General features: G+C 40.2%; 1 protein-coding gene across 1 annotated transcript; it reads right to left on the bottom strand.

Annotated features, from left to right (window-relative positions):
- Nucleotides 1-597: 597 nt before the first annotated feature.
- On the bottom strand, nt 598-15,957 carry KLF5 (Kruppel-like factor 5 (intestinal)). The gene is made up of 3 exons (XM_009573757.1): nt 15,093-15,957; nt 13,878-13,937; nt 598-1,395 (listed from the first exon to the last, which is right to left on the bottom strand). Exons 1-3 carry the CDS (start codon nt 15,949-15,951, stop codon nt 1,217-1,219), a joined length of 1,098 nt encoding a protein of 365 aa, XP_009572052.1. The 5' UTR covers nt 15,952-15,957; the 3' UTR covers nt 598-1,216.
- Nucleotides 15,958-17,012: the final 1,055 nt, after the last annotated feature.

The following is a 17,012-nucleotide window of genomic DNA, read 5'->3' as shown; positions in this document are numbered from 1 at the left end:
TCAAGGCTGAACACTATGGATCAAAGTCACTGTTAGCATAAAAGGGCACCACTTCATTGACTTCAGTGGAGTTTCAGCTACTTTTGTCAGCAGTAAATTTTCCCCTGCGTGTGTCAATCTGAACAGTGGATTAACTAAACTGCACTGTAATTTTAAACAAAATTACTGTATCCTTTACCTTCGAGGAAATTACATGCAATATCCACATGAAACTAGATCATACTGGTGCTGAACCAGCTTAACATGTCTGTATATGAAAATTGCATCCTAAATCCTTCTTTTTAAAGTGATACTAAGTTTAGCTTATAGTAAGAGGTTTAACATTCTGTGTTCACTGTAACTATCCCCGTTATTTAAGCTTCCAACATTGACTTTACAGTTCATTCTAAATGTTTTGCCCTTTTAAGCAATTTGAAAACAAAATCCCGCTTTGAATATTCAGTGCACACCGTTTGAGTTAACAGGTACAAAACATCTGAATCCTTAGCCCATTTCTCTTAAGAAAAATGAAGCTAAGTTGGTACTGTTTTGAGAGGTATTTAAACAACTTTTTTTGTAAATGTGCCATGTTATCAAATGTAAAACAACTGCTTTTTTCAGATGATTCTTAGAAAACTTTTGTATTAAACCTAAAAAGCTGATTTGCATATTTACAAAATCTTTGTCATAGCAAACATGCAACATACAGAACAAAATGGTTTGTTCTATGGCTGTTTATGAATTTTTCTATGTACTTTATCTCCACAGAATGACTTAACATTTAAAAAAACCCCACAAGTACTAAATATGTCTGGTAAAAACCTGACCTATTACAATTCATGGCTTTTCCACTGCGTTCATTCATCTGCAGCCTCTCACTAATTCTTTTACTAAACATTGTCACAATAATGACAGTGCTTTGGTCAAAACACCGCAAGAGAAAAAAAAAATGTATAAAGCTGCAATGTGTCAAGACATAATACTTGTAAAGAGATGAAACCTGCTGACTAAAGCCATATACATCATGAGAGCAAACAAACAACCGAACGCTCTGGTTTGTAATACAGTGTTTTCCCTTTTTTCAGCATAAATATACAAAATATACATTTCCAGTTTCTTTTGAGATTCCTTTTAAATGGATAACCCATACTCAAAAATTAAACTAATTTTAGTTGTATGTCGAGAGTCAATAGGAAATTGCATAGATACAAAACAGCCTCAACGACAAGTCCAGCTTTTAGTTCTGATGCCTCTTCATGTGGAGAGCCAGGTGATCGGAGCGGGAGAAGCTGCGATTGCAGACAGCGCACTGGAAGGGCTTTGCCCCCGTGTGCTTCCTGTAGTGGCGCGTTAATTCATCCGAGCGAGCGAATCTCCAGTCGCAGCCTTCCCACGTGCACTTGTACGGTTTCTCACCTGAAACAGAACACAGAGAAAGGAGACTGTCAGCTGTCACTCTTCGGGAGAAAACTGATGTGGTATCACATTGAATGGCACTGCTGTTCAATTTAAAGAAGAAAGAAACGACAAAACAGGAGCTGACGTTTCCCAATTATTCACAGCTCTATTCAGCATGCCCCAGACTAACAGCCTCTTTGTTTTTTCAGCAAATTTTGCTCTTGAATCTGTGATTTGATACCTCAGTAAAACGTAAGAAACTTTCAAACATACGGATTGGAGACAGCTACAGTACAGGAATGCACAGAGATAAAAAAACCTGCATGAGACGGAAATATGCTCCCTTACACTCATCTCAATATGAGAGGGAGTAGTAAAAAAAAGCAGTCTCCGTGACAATCCAGCCTAGTTTCTAACTTATGCTTGCACCTTTTAAAAACGGGTAAATTAAGTTATAGAGGTCTGAAATGGGAAGGAAGATTTCTATAAAGATTCTTTGTAGTGTGCAGATCTGTTCAAGAGCTTCTGATGTGTGAAGAAAGGGGCACAGTGTGTGGCAAACACAAGGGGGATAGTATTTTCTAAAATGTCAGGGGCAATAAAAACTTGCGGTATCCTGGTTTGGGCTAGCTATATATAGGAGAAAGCACCTAAAAGATCAAAGCACCCGTTTTCAGAATGGAATGCCTACAATGAGGTGCTTAAATAGCCATATTTTAGAGATGGCAAGTGCTTGCTGTCTCCATCAGTCTATACTGACGGAGGAGGAGCACGGCGTCTCTGAAACTTGCTGTATTACAGCAGCTCTGAATACAACTTTGAAGTATCCAGCTAGTCTTGAATATACCAGCCCAAGCACCCAAAATGTTTGCATTCATCCATTTCAGAACTACAAATGGGGTATTTTAAGCATGCCTGTAATTTATAGATTTGTTTGTTGAAATGGGGAGAAACATGAAGCCACAAAGCCAAGATGACTTCTGTGTGAAACCAGAACTTTATGCATGTACACACACCTGCTCAGGAGCTGGTATGGACACGATCTCACCATACAAGCAAGCTTCGTATTAATAAAGAGGCTAAGATTACCTATTTATAGGCTATTGGTTGACATTGGTTGACAAAAACACCTTTCAGCTGGGAGAGTTGATCGCTATCTATATCCTTTATATTAACATGACCCATTTGGCAAAAAGAGGAAGAAAACCGAGTTTATCAAAGCACTCGGCAGTAGCTTCATCTGGAGCAGAATCAGACCAACGCTGAGCTTTCCAAAAAGTCCTTTCCAACACATCTTACAGATCTTCTCCCTCTCCATCGGCCTCGGACCTTTACCCTCACAGTCTCAATCCTACAGCGCTGTGGAGTGACTCCTACTTTTCCCTGGTTTACCGTCACACAAGCACGCAGAAGGACAGAAGCCAGTATCCTGCAATCAGACTGTTCTGTACCAGTTATGCAGAGAACACCATTTGAGAAACTCAAAAACATTACTTCAGAGATGCTGATTTATCATGCAGATGAAATTATGAAACTGGTTTTGTCTGGGAGTTTCTACTGCTTCTTCTGATCTAGTAACTTTCCATCTACTACTAAGAGCAGAATCAGCCCTTTGCTCACAATCGGGACATGACTTCATGTTGGCAGCACAGTCACAACCAGAACCAGACCTCTACAAGGAAAACTAACAACCCGGCCAAACAACCACCTCTTTGCATAAATGGTGACTGGGATTTATTGAAATCACAGTGGAAACATATCATCCCTTAAGAAAAACAAACTTAGAGCCTGGCATCACCTCTCACAGAGTTCAAAATTATTTGGTGGATGGCAAATCAGAACACAAATTATTACAAATTTCTATCATAGTTGAATTTACTCTGCCTGATGCTGGTGGAAGACTGGAATGATCTACTATATAGGACTTTTTTTTGCTTCATGCAACATATACTATAGGTTAAAACACAGATTTCATTCAAACCAGTGAGTTTGAATAAAGATAAAGCCAGTTGAGATAACACATTTGGTCTTCACAGCAGAATGACGGAAAGGTCTCTATTCGGTGAGGGATCTTTTGCAGTATATACATCATCTTTAATGTATTTAAACTGGGTTATTAATGCAGTCTGCAAAAGCCTGCATTGTGGATCCACAGGCATAGCACCAGAGGGATCTTCCGTGAACACTTTGTGTTAAAACATACATGCACACATGGAGGTTGCACAAAAGCATTACTCCTGCATTCGAAGCACCTTATCGTAAAGCCAGTGTATTTCTTTCGTTTTCTCCTTTCTTTCCCCTCTTCCCCCATATTAGCTTCAAACTCTTCTTTAAAAACCTTCACTTAAAACTGCCATATTATACTTGATGCTAAACTCCCAGTCTTGCGATCATCCCACTCTAACTGCCCAGAGAGAGCATATATATATGGTCAGGCCTCTATACACTCCAAACACTTGCTTATCCATTTTGCAGAACTACTCGGGCAATGAGAGAAATGGTAAAGAGGTCGGGAAGATAGCACTTGTTGAACAAAAGCCAGACCGAACCAGACCGGAATGGGGACCAGGAGATTAAAATCACAGTTTCCAAATTTGGCGTCGAGGAGGTATGTGAAACTTCGCCATGTGTCACGCTACACTGTACTGGAAAAGCAGTCACAAAGTTGTCCAGTGTAGGTGGTACCTGACCCCATCTGAGTCCAAACAAAACTGCTGCCCCCCACTAAAAGTTTTTCTAACCTGCGAGCAGCATCAGCAGGTGATACGAAGGCTCCTGGCATACGAACCGCCAGCAGTTGGGGCCAGGGTAAACCCTGTGCCTTCCTGGGCGCCACAGCTTCCAAGTCAATGCTGAATCCAATGGCCAGACCCCCACCAAAGTCCAGGGGACCCAGCTTCCCAGAGACACTATCTAGAAACTTACCCCACTGTCATGGCCACAGCCACGAATCCTCCCAGGCAACGGCATTGCTTAGGGGAAAAGCTAGGCAGTGCCCTGCAGAACAGCAGCGCTCCTCCTTGCCGGCCGACTTCTGCAGACCTGAGCTAAACCGAGCAGCGCTCAGGGGATGCGCAGAGGGGAACGAGCTGGTGTCTTACACAGATTGTTTTAACAGTGTTACTTTTATGTACTGGAAATTAAAGCCAGAACACTGCTTTTAACCCCTGCTTTGGCCAACAGTGAGAACTGGAAAATGTATTTTTAGCGCCAATGTAGAGGCCCGGATTATTTTGAATAAATCCTAGGGGTAAAATACTGAATATCTATGTTTGTAATGCTAGTTTCCGTTGGAAAGTTCTATTTAAGAACTGAATCAATTTCAAATGTTTTCCTTTTGGGCAAGGAGGAAGGGGGGCAAGAAAAAGAAGGTGGAGATTATTTTCACTCCTTTAAAGAAAGCAGAAGAACAACTAGCTGGTAGTATTTTCTCTCTCTCAACCTATACACATGGTTTTTGTCATTTAGCAGGAATAAGAATTTGATTTAAGTTCCTGCGGCAAGGGAAAAAGAGCCTCACATTACATATTTTCTGAAGTGATCCTACTTCTTTGCTATGCTGACTTTAAAGCACTGAGAAATCCGGGGTTGAAGATTTATTTTAAAAAAAAGCAGGTATACACAACAAGGGACACGGAACCCTTTATCCACTGTTTTCATTGGCTACATAGTAATGTAAGATTTGTTTACTTTAATGATTGTGCGAAATACAGTAGCTGTAAAGTTTCAGAAATATTTGGTTTTCCTCCAGCAATTTGGGGCTTCTATAGGGTGTTAAACCAAGAATGCCACTGGTCATCAAATACGAAGGCAGTACGGCTCAGTTACTGGAACACGATCGTGGTATCAAACAGATATTTCACTGTAAAAGCAAGAAAACAGCTAACTCCTCCACTTCAGGGGAGCTTCCACGGGATTTGTTAGAATGTCAACACTGTTCAACTAAAACACCATGGAGGAAGCTGGTACCGATCTCCAGCCAAATAGCACACTCCAACCCTTTCTTCCCAAGCCAGAAATATTATACACAGCACTTCTGGGAAACAGAACTGCTTTCCTTTAAATTATACTTCAACAGGATAGGGATTTCATAAGTTTAATTGGATTTCTGCATAACCTCCTTCTAGTATCACTGATTTAAAATATTTTGCTAGGCTTATACATCACAAAATATATTTTTAAGTTCTTGAGCTGTTAATATGTATCCATTCTCCAGTTTAAAAAAAATACGTTTGTGGAGCATGAGAAACAGACTTGTACTTGAGCACAGAAATGTTAAGCCCTAATGTTTAGTTTGGAAGCTCTTTTACAGAAAGCACCTAGCAAGAGATAAGGGAGTTTAACCTGAAAGGAGACTATTTTGCTTCCAATGTGTCTGTCTGTTAAAAAAAAAAATTATTTATAATGCTGTGAGATTGCAAGGATGTCAAAAAGATGTCTGGATACCCACATATAACATGCTAACCTAACCAGCCACTTCAACAAATAAACTACCCCAAGGCAGATCCCATGGTTCGGGAACTTGCCGATACCACAAGAGAATGCTCTGGACCACTGAGGCACACCGCGTTGGCTCTTCTCCCTTTAATTTATCTTCTTGGGATTTAGTTGTTTCAAAATACACTGATTGCTTTCCTAACATTAATTCTAGCCACTGGCAGTGACCGTCGTGTCCATGCTCATTTGGGTAAGGTACAGTGCCACCAGTGGGGGGGTGACGCGCATTTTGAAGACACCCTCTATCTTCAACACGTAGCCTCTGTTCAAGAAAATGTTTCTGTTTAGAATTCTGTTTGGAAAAAATGAGTCACTGAAAACCTTCATCAGTGATGAATTTCCTCACTAACAAGAAAATAAGCTTCCTTACTTCACCAAAGAGTTGTGTGACTTTACTTCTGCAATTCACTGCTAGGATGGCTTTCTTTAAATATAAAGCTGCGAACAGCAAGAGCCGGATTTTCAAACCTAAAGTTAGGTAACTCTATTGGTATGCAGAAATCCAAATACAGGTATTACACCAGCCAACGCCTGCAACTTCTCTTATTTCCTATCAGACATTTCTGTCAGAGCGGTGAGTTTGCAGCTTCCTTGAGGAAGAAAAAGCAGCATGCTTTTCAAAGACAACAAAAAGACAACACCTGATTACAGCTCATAAGGGTATAAAAGTATAAAGGCACCCCTCTGCCATTCTTTCCATCATTTTAATATTACTTGTATTTATTATGGAGTTATTTCCAGTGGCAAGTGTTCTGCCTTAAAAACACTGGTGGTAGGCAAAACAGAAGTTTCTGCACCATAATTGCAGCAGTTATGTACATAACCTATATTATGTCCAGTTTTAAAACAGGTTATTACAAAGATTTATGCTGTCTCAAAGGTTTCTGGTGTGTTTGTTTTCAAATTTTTCACATCTTAATATCAGTTGTCTTAGCTCCCTGACGTGCTATAGCCTCAAATTTTTAGAAAAAATACGAACAAATGAAATGTTTTTCCTCTGTTTCAGTTTGCCTGAAATAGCTTTCCTCTAGTTCATAGCATCATGGTTTTAAACTCTGGTCTCTTCCAGGCTGACTGGAACCGAAAGCAGTTGCTTGGGTGTATGTCTGCACTCATTCAAAAGAAGTTTTTAGCTCCCAAAGTTTACCTAAAATTAGACCTTCCTTCTGCCATTGACTAAGTGCTGTAGCCATTGTTAAAAGCAGCTTGTTGGTTGGGTTTTTGCCCTTAAGACAGGTGGTTTTTTTCGAGAAGGAGCAGAAAGCTGAAATTTCAAAATAAAAAAATTCCTCAGGTGTTTAGAAGCTCTTTAGTGCATTGAAATTCTCGGTTGTCCGATGGAGAGGGATCAGAGGGCTGACGGCACACAAGGTACGTCCAGCTTATTTTGAGTGTGCCAAAATAAATGTAGTCCTTGAAACATCCAGCCCACCAGTGGTATGAATGCATAACATATGCTGCACATTTTTAAATCTGATGAAGCCTCTGCCTAGTATAGTAATGGCTAGAGGGTGACCATTAAGTACTACTTCACAACGGAACAGCATTTTAAGGAATCCTGTAACAGAGGGCTGTTGCACTTCTTAAGTCTGGTCGCTGATAAATCAAGCAGTATTTGATCTCTTTCTTACAAAAGCACGAACAGGAAAAAAAGAAAACTGACTGGTAAGCACAGAGGACAGTCAAAAGAGCTGTGCATCATTCACCTTCTGACTACAGAGGCGCAGAAGGCATTATCTTCTCAGAGCTCCCACCAGTGCTTGAAGCACTCTTATTTTGCTAAGTGTTGTCTTACGCAGTTCAAGGATTACTGGAGAATCTTGACTGGCCTGTGCAATGGTTTATTTTCTTTCTGGCATAACATTCTGTCTTAACAGAGGTGGTCTCTCTTCAAGGAGATATGCAAACAAAGAGGAAAGGAATTTTTTTTTAAGTAGGTTTATAAGAAATCCATGCCATCTGGGGTTCATGGCTGCATCTACAAGTCCTGCGCTGAAGAACACATTTCCTCATCTATGCTTGTGGTGCAAGAACAGCTCTTTAGCTCTCACACCAGTAACACTGGCTCTTGTATAGTCAGATAAGAGGTGCTCTTAAAATGGAATTTATTAAACATGTACTGTAGACGTCCAGATTTCCATCTACTGTATGCACACACACATTAAAAAAAAAAAAATTGAAAGCAATACATTAAAGCTATTTTAACTCAAAGCAAAGCACTGCACACTTGCCAAAATCAAAGGGTTTAATATGTCCTTAATCAGAGTTGTTAGAGATCACTGAATATAAATAATGCAGCCTGACAGGACAGGAATGCTGCTACCAAGATACTCAGACTAAACTAGGACATTACTTAAATGTTTCTAATCTTTCACCAATGGGAGGTGCAGGTCATCTAACAAACAACAAACAACACACTACCCTGGAACCAGGAGTCAATCGTCCCAGTCAAGCTCAGAAATTAATTACAATAAGGAATGTCTAATCAAATAATGGAAAGTTTTAATCACCAGCAATTGCTGTGAATCTTGGGACTATATTAGCTTATGAAGGGCGGTCTCAAAATAAACTATATTTAAAGCCGGTCTCTTAGGTCAACAGTTTCCTTATCAGGAATCAAATAGCCTGGAACTGAAGTTTAATCCTCTCAGGGAGCAATTGACAAAAACAACAGTTTTTTTAAGCTTTCATGCTTAGAGGGACTTTCTAGGCTTTTAATCAAAAAGAAAATATTAGGCTTTTCTTTTCAGTATCTAAAATCTAACAGGAGTACCCCTCACCTGACACCTTGGACTTTAATTCCTGCTTCATAAAAACTGCACGCTGGACGCTGATGTAAATGACCAATAATGTTTAATTAAAATTTGGGTTTATGTTGCTAAGATTTCACCCATTTTGAGCAACACATTCAAACATGTCTCATTTAGGTTATGACTACAGATAAAGAACCGGATCAATTAATCCCAAAGTCTGCGATCATTCACAAAGTGTTTGAAAAAAAATGCATTATTTTCCCTTAAACTGTGGTTTGCACAGGAAAATAATGTACTTCCATTTCTCACACAGGCAACTAATGGACTTAGCAGAATTCATAAATAAAAGATAGAAACATATTCTCCAGCAGTGTCTAGCAACACTGCACTTTAATGCACTTTGTCAACAGTTTTATTTAACGCTCCTCCATTTTTCCTTATTGTCTCTATCAATGATGGCATTTACTGACACCTGCTTAAAGTATAATCTGTGCAACTGACTCATCTAACAGGTTAAAGAAGCAGAATTTGCACAGAAATATTACTTAATAGCTATTTTCATGATGCAAAGATTTTTTCCAGGATTAAGTTTGCTACGTACACAGCACGCTGCAACCACGAGCAAAGCAGAGTCTTTTGGGGTCTCTGTTCCCCACTTGTACACCATGAGTGAAATCCCTCACCCGAGTCTCAGCGTGATTTGAGTCAATACACATTTTCGCAAGTGCAGGAGTCCGACTACCACTCGTCTTCCCTTCTGAACAACGGGCATCCTGAATTCCCAGGCAATTCTATATGGTATCACCTTTAACAAGCATCCATATACAGCTACGGTAAACTCGGAGCGCCAAGTCCTCTGGACTGCTGAAGTCTATTGCACACAACTGGTTCTAATTCTCATGTACCATCAGAGCCTAATTCTGGACCTATTGAGTTAGAGATCTAAATTAAAATAAAACATTTAACACCTTGAGGAACCACACAAGTCAGCAGCTGTCCCGTGCCTATATAAACATTTGAAATAACTAGGGACGGTGGAAGTATTTTGAGTGCATCTCATTTAGAGAAATGCCATTTCTCTTGAGTTATCTCGGCTTCCACTTCCCATCACCAAATACAAACTAGATCTATAGATAGAGATGAAATAGTTCTGCAGTTAATGCTAGAAACTATTAATGGCAAGCCCACCATGTGACCAGAGAACATGCCTGTACAAAGACTCTGTATACGGAAAACCAACATGCAGCTGGAAAATGTCCTCAATGTGCGTGCCTTGATGTGTTCAAAACAATGACAGATTTTCCTCTTAAAACCATACACAATTCTGAAGTGTGCAGCTGTTCACAGAAATAATTAAAAAAACCCCACCCTGGAGCCAGCAGCTCTTCTGCAGCGTTACAGGTAGGGTACAGGTAGGGTATTCCAGGTGCCTGCATATCAAAGGCTCAACTTCCAAAGCCCAAATTTTTAACATATAAAGAAATCTAACAGGATAAGTTATAGGACCGCTGTTTCTAAAGGATCACTCAAGATACATATACACTCAGATGCCAGAAAAGGAACCGAAGGTTTATCTACAACACAAAAGTAATTGCTTTTCACTGACATATGGCACGTTTTTGAAGTTGGACACACAGCTGTTTTGCCAGAGCCTTAAGGTGGTTTTACTGCTGGATAGCCCGCAATAAATGCATAACCCCCTTCCCCATTATATACCGTAGTTGCACAATGCCAGTTATGAAACAAAACTTGGTCCGCAACTAACAGGTAAAATTATTTTAAAAGACAATCCCTGCTTCAAAAGGTCAAAAAATCCAATCTGTTTTTAGAGATGTTCCAACAGGTACTTTAGCATACAGAATATAATTTTACCTGTTTCAGGAATAACTAATATCAAGTTAAGATACCATACTGAAGTGTATTAAGGCATTAAAATGTACCAGGCATCTGCTCCAGAACTGCATGGAGTTGGATACAAAATGTCCTGTATCTTTGCAGCATTCAAACTTTTGTTCATATTCAATTTTGGGGTTACCAGTTTACCAACAACTAAAATTTACTTCATAATTTACAAACACTGAAGCATTACCTAGAGAAAGAAAAACGGGTGCCTGCTTCAGCGACTGGTACAAATACATTAACCTTGCTTATCTCTTTACGTGAATATTGGATTCCTAATCAACAGCAAAAGTCCAGTGTAATTACATTAAATCAGAGTAACTGTACCAGCTTATACCACCTGACTTGGTGTAAGGTAAACACCTAAGAAATGTAAGAGATTTTCCTCTTGCCCATTGCCTATAGTTTTCTTTAAATCTAACTTACAAAGTCTGACAGTGTGTTCCTATCTGAATTGGAAAAAAGACTACAGCCTACATGCCACCTATCAAAAAACAACATTTCCCTTTTAGGTTTGTTCTCAAAAAACGTCTACTAAACCCAGTGCAAACCTTTCAGAAGAGAAAGGCTGCTAAATAAATACCGTGAAAACGCTGAGATTTTCCAATACAAAAGGAAAACCATAAGGTCTGTCTTGACTTTTAATGGCAGACAAACTTTGCTGCAGGCTCTTTTATTTTAAGATGACAGATTGCTGAGAAGGGCGGGGACTGGTTGGGATGAGAGAGAGACTGCAGCCAATTTTAAAAGGTATTGTTAAGAAACTAAGAATAAGGAGAAAACAACTTCAGTGGTCCATGATTACTAAAGAACGGGTTTAGCCAGATAAACAGGTCTGCTATCCCTGAAGGGATTTGAAAGAATATCACACACAACTTTATTAAAATGGATTACGTGACACTTGCTTCAGACTTTGAAGGTAAAAGCTTCACAAGAGTCCTTTTTATAAAAAAAAAAATTAAAAAAAAAAAAATCAAAGCTCAATAGCGCTGTATGAATTCATAGTTCTGGGGGATGGGGTGCACAGAGGCACACACCCAAATTTAGCCCTCGGCATCAAGCCCTTCTCTTTGGAGATCAATAGTGAGATTCCCCCGCGCTCCTGGAGGAGCTGTGCAACTTCACAGGTTTCCCTGAGTTTGCGCCCATTTACTTTAACGTTCAGTAAATCAATTTACGATGCTAGGCAATACACATTTCAACCGTATGTTAAGGCAGAGATCAGAATCAGTGCTGGAAATCTTCAAGTATTAAGTGAATATTCAACAGAGTTAAACTAATCCAAACTCTGAAATAATGCAGGTAACAGGATACGGACTCACATTCTTGCATGTAATGCACGCTTCAGACAGTTTATCCCTTCATTCACCTCCCCAGAAGACCCTTTGTATTACGGACCTGCTTAAGTTCACTAGATTTTTATCTAAAACAACATTCTTGTTTCCATGAATACATCAGCTCCTCTGACCTTTGCACATTTATCCACATTTCTAAGGTCAAATATCTATAGGTAAAAAAGTGAAGGCGACAATAAACATTAGTGACCCTACGCAATATATATTAGCGATGTTGTATGTATTTCTACGCACACAAGTATTAACTTTATAAACCCTAAAGTGATTACTACTCAAGGTACAAAAAAAGATGTAAACTGATTTTAAAAAGGAAAAGTGTACGTTTCAAATTATGACTATGTAATGTTCATTTTTAGACTAAAGCTTTTCTTTTATCTCTCTTCCTAGTATCGTATAATAGCAAGTGAGATATTTAAAACTGGTATTTAGTTGCTGGCTAAAGCACGTAAGTGGAAATCGCACACTCTTAAACTTACAGATTATTTATGGAAGAGCAATGGGATTATACTCTCTGACATGACCCAGGTTTATAGCCTCATGAAAATATTCCTTTCTTACTAAGCTTGCTGGCAATGAATGATTATATGTATCAAAAATATTTTTAACAGTGTTCTTGTTTAGTCTATTACTAATGCAAAGCAATAATCTTTGTACAGTTGCTTTTAATTTTTTACTGCAACTGCAACATAGGTAACGCTTTCATTTATCAAAACAAAATTTCCATAGTAACATTTAGCCTGGAGATACTCAATTTCTTTACGATAATCCAATGATCCATTCAAAATAGCTGCTGAATAAAAGGCCCTGTTTCCATAGAGATAGTGAAACATTTTGTTAGATCATAGCTCATGCTAAGTTTTGTTTTGACTTTTGGTTTAAACTTAGGTGAAACCCAATTACTTGAACGGCACAGCCATAGCGCTGACAGCCTGCTTCAATAAGCGAGTTGCTTGAACTGTGACTCGTGTTTTGCTCTGAATCAAGGTCCGCACCTAAAAGAGCCGGGGTTCATACTCAGTTTTAAAAACAGGACTCGCAGCCCTCTCATTTGCTTTCTTTACAAAATCAGTCATGTGCTTTTCACTGATTTAGCACCACCAATTCTGTTCTAAGATCCCAGCAATGAACTATCCTAAATAGTTTCAGGTGTGCTGTTGGGGAGCTATGTTTTTCTCCCCCTGTCTCCCTCTCTCCTCCTTCCCCCTGCCTCAGCAGGTGAACACTTAGGAAGAGCATCTAGGGCAGTTCCACCTCCCAACCGCTGTCCTCTGCGCCCATGGCTCCTGTGCCCATGCACAAGCAACGCTCTGTCCCCAGCTCTGCTCCACGCCGGCCTATGAACGGGGACTGCGCCTATAGCTGCAGGCAGAATTTGATCGAGGTACAAAAAACAAGTGTGACACACTGACACTTTTCATTTCCTCCATTTTAATGTCTTTCACCGACAAAAAATTGAAATGTCTTTTTTTTTTAAATAAATATATAGAACTACTTGTCTTAAAAAAAAAAAAGCACACTTAATGCTAAGGACAAAGCAAATAGAGAGATCTTGGGAGTTTTCATGACGTTTCTGAAAAATTCTAAGATTAAATAATTCTAACAGGTCAAAGAGAAAGCCCAGACCAGAAAAATCTATTTAGATAAATCTTGAAAACTATAACATGTTTACTATGCTTAATACAGTATTCAAGGGGAAAAAGTCCTTTTTTTTTTAACACTTTATGGCATTTTACATTGAAAAGGAAAGTTTCTGTCTGTTTTATTCTCAGCTATTTTGAGTTCTGTATTATAAAAGGTTTAACAAAACTGCATTAAGAATAAAAGCAATTTTTCCTCTCATTGACCAAACCTTAAATTTTTCTTAACTGAACTGCCAGCCTGAACCCACACTACTCTACAAAAAACGGGGAGAAGATGGCAGATCAAACACGCTTGCTTTCTCAGAAAATGTGTAAGCCATGAAGGAACAAGAGACAGTGAGAGAGTGAGTACATACCCGTGTGAGTTCTCAGGTGCGCTTTTAAGTGAGAAGACTTTGTATAAACTTTCGTGCAGCCTAAAACAAAACAAAACAAAAAAGCAGAGAGGCATTTCAGCAGGGAGAACAGGAATGCTCCACTTCACGTTTAAACTTCCTCACTCAGTGCTGGGGTACTATCTGGAAACATTTAAGTTTACTACCTTCTGGCACCATCATCATTTAGAAGTAAAATTTGATATAGAATGCTCCTAGGGAGATGTTGCTTTACATAGAAAAAAGAAAAACACTTATGTTTCTGTTAGACTTACTACATGTAATGTAGTACAGACCAATAGCTGTTACAATCTATGTACAGTAACACCTGCTACATAAATTAAAAACTCAGAGAGGGATTTTATTTTTTAAAAATTTCCTAGAGCATTTGCTCTCGGTGTCATCGTTACCCAGGGCTCAACATAACTTTTCTATTGAGCATTTATCATGCTGCACACCATACGGATGATACACCACTGAGAGTTATGTTGGTAAAGGGGGAGATCAACCACAAGCAGCAATTTCTGTCTGCGCTCAGATGGGTGTGAGTGTCTTGTATCTGGGATCACGTACTATGTGGAGGCACGGTTTATAGTCAAGTTCCTATTCCCCTTCAGTGTAGGAGAAGGAGAGGCTGGAAGGGAATCCATCTGCGGACAGTTTTCAGAGGTAGCTTCAATGGATTTATGCGGGCAGCTGAATCCCCTGTTCCTAACAGGGAAGATACGGCCATGGCCTCAGCTACTGGGAGCTGAAATGATTCTTTCAGTGCCAGTGGATTCAAGCTGAGCTGTACTGCATTGGACAAACTGAGCCTCTGCTCCACCGCGGGTACTGGCAAAGTGGAGCAGGAGCTGCACGGTCACACTGACTTACATTAGAGAAGGCCATCTTTTTTTTTTTTTTTTTTTTTCCTTTCTTTTCTATGGGGTACAAGTTTTGTAACACAGTAAAATGAGCTCATGCATTTAAGAGAGTAACAAATGACATGAAGAAAAGGTTGTAAGTTATTTAAAGAATGTGAAAGTGTGACACACAAAGTAGGACAACAAAGAAGAGAAATTCTTCTTTAACAAGAAATGATTTGGTTCTCCCTAGGTGTAGGCTACAGCTAAAGAAAACCACTTATACCTCGTCCACAATTATTTACAATTCTTTTATTGCAAGAGCTGGGATTTTCTGGCACAGACCGCTTACCGGGATAGTCACAGTAGTGGATACGTCTTTTCTCCAAATCTGGGTTACTTCTCCTGTTGTATCTGACTGGTTGGATATTCTGGGGGGTTATGGGCAGGGTTGCTGGTAAATTCGGATTGTGAATTGCGAGCTTGGAAGCTATAGTTGCGGCATACGATGGAGGAGGGGTTAAATTCTGTAGCATCTCTGCTTGTCTGTCTGGACTTCCAGGCTCTGAGCTTGGGGGCGAAGGAGGGAAGTAAGTGGCCTGCTGCTGCAGAAACTGGTTTGGCATGGTGTAGGTGCAGGGGGGGATGCCCTGGAACTGTTTCATCGCAGTCTGTGGAACAGCCGAGGAGAGCGTGTTAAGGCCCGCCATGGCTGACGGCATGGAGACATTGTTAAGGGAGTCCATCACGGCTGCCTGAGTAGTAGTGTTGGGCATATCTAAATCCGGTGAGCTCAGGAGCTGATATAACTGGCCTTGCTGGGGCGTGACGGAAAGATGAACGTCTGGAGTAGGAAGCTCCTGCTTGATGAAAATGTTGTTCACATCGGGAGTTTGGTGGGAGCTGAAGATGCTGGTAAATTCGGGGAGGGCCTGAGTGGGGGCAGGGGCAGGGGCAGTAGTTTCGCTCTGGTGACTGAAGATGGTGACCGGCTCTGTCTTGATGTGGGTTACACAGGGTCGCTGAGATTTGTACAGGCCAGTTCTCAGGTGGCTAATGTCAGGGAGGAAGACGTTCATGTTGATGCTGTAAGGCAACCCTTCGCTGTCAGTGAAAAACTGGTCTACAACCGAGGCACTGTCTCTTCTGTATTTCTTATGTTCGGGGATGACGGGAACGGGCGGGAGCTGAGGTGCCAGGTATTTCTCCATTTCACATCTTGTCTACGAAAACAAAACATACCATAATACACATGATTTGTTACCAACTAAGAAAGATGATGGCATGCAAGTCGCGTGAGGCTTTGCAAATAAAAGGCAATACTGTTCAGCCAGCCGCAAGCTACCTACGAAGGAAGTTATAAACATTCACACTAATGAAAACCTGTCTGTTATAATCGGCGCGCTAAGCAACATCATCAAGGACAAGGAGATAAAGTCATGGCACAAATCGTTCACGCAGAACAAGCATTAAGGTTGATCTGATGTTTCAGCGTAGGACAAACTTTTCATCTTTTATGCCTAAAAGACAGCGCGAGGCGCAGAAATGACAGGCGTTGTGCCTAATCTGCAGATCTCCTGCTCTGGAATTCACTGCTGGAGCAGGGTGACTGCCTATCTGTTTCACCCGCTTCTCTTTGAAATGCTAACTCTAAAAGCCACATCCTCAGCTGGCTATTTGAATGCTAATACTTCAAATAATGTTTTTATATATATATATGTATTCTATACTTCCAGGATTTTTCATCCTTAAAAGAAAGGTATTCGATTAGAAATATGACACCGAAGTGTAAAGTTACAAATAATATCGAATAAAAAGAAGACGAGTTGACTGCATCAGAGTACCCCTTGTGTAAAGAGTCTCCGGGACTACACTTAAAAAAAAAAAAAAAAAAAAATCTATGCAGTGTACAATTGGCTAATAGCGTGATAAACATGTCCCTATCCATGCCTCGGTCCTAGGAGAGCTCTTTAATTACTGGGAAATCATTCTCTTAGCGTAGTGGTGCGAGGGAATCCGTGGGTGGCTGGAGCCCGATACATTACTGGTACAGTCATCGGCAAAACATTTATCACGCACTCTCCAGTGGGCAAATGCTACATTCCCCCCTGCCCTGTCAAGGCTGCGCTCATACCAGACCCGTTTAGCACCCCGCAAGAGAAAGCAGCTGACAAACAGCAACTCTGCCCGAAAGTGGATTTTAGGACCTTTCTTCAAAGACCCCCGGTAAACACCACAAACAAACAGAGCCGCCTTCCCGTCCCTTTGATCT

Source organism: Fulmarus glacialis, unplaced genomic scaffold (assembly GCF_000690835.1).
Source record: "Fulmarus glacialis isolate BGI_N327 unplaced genomic scaffold, ASM69083v1 scaffold5563, whole genome shotgun sequence".
Lineage (NCBI taxonomy): Eukaryota > Metazoa > Chordata > Aves > Procellariiformes > Procellariidae > Fulmarus > Fulmarus glacialis.
Note: the sequence above shows the minus strand (reverse complement) of the source record. Positions and strands in the feature narration are given on the sequence as shown.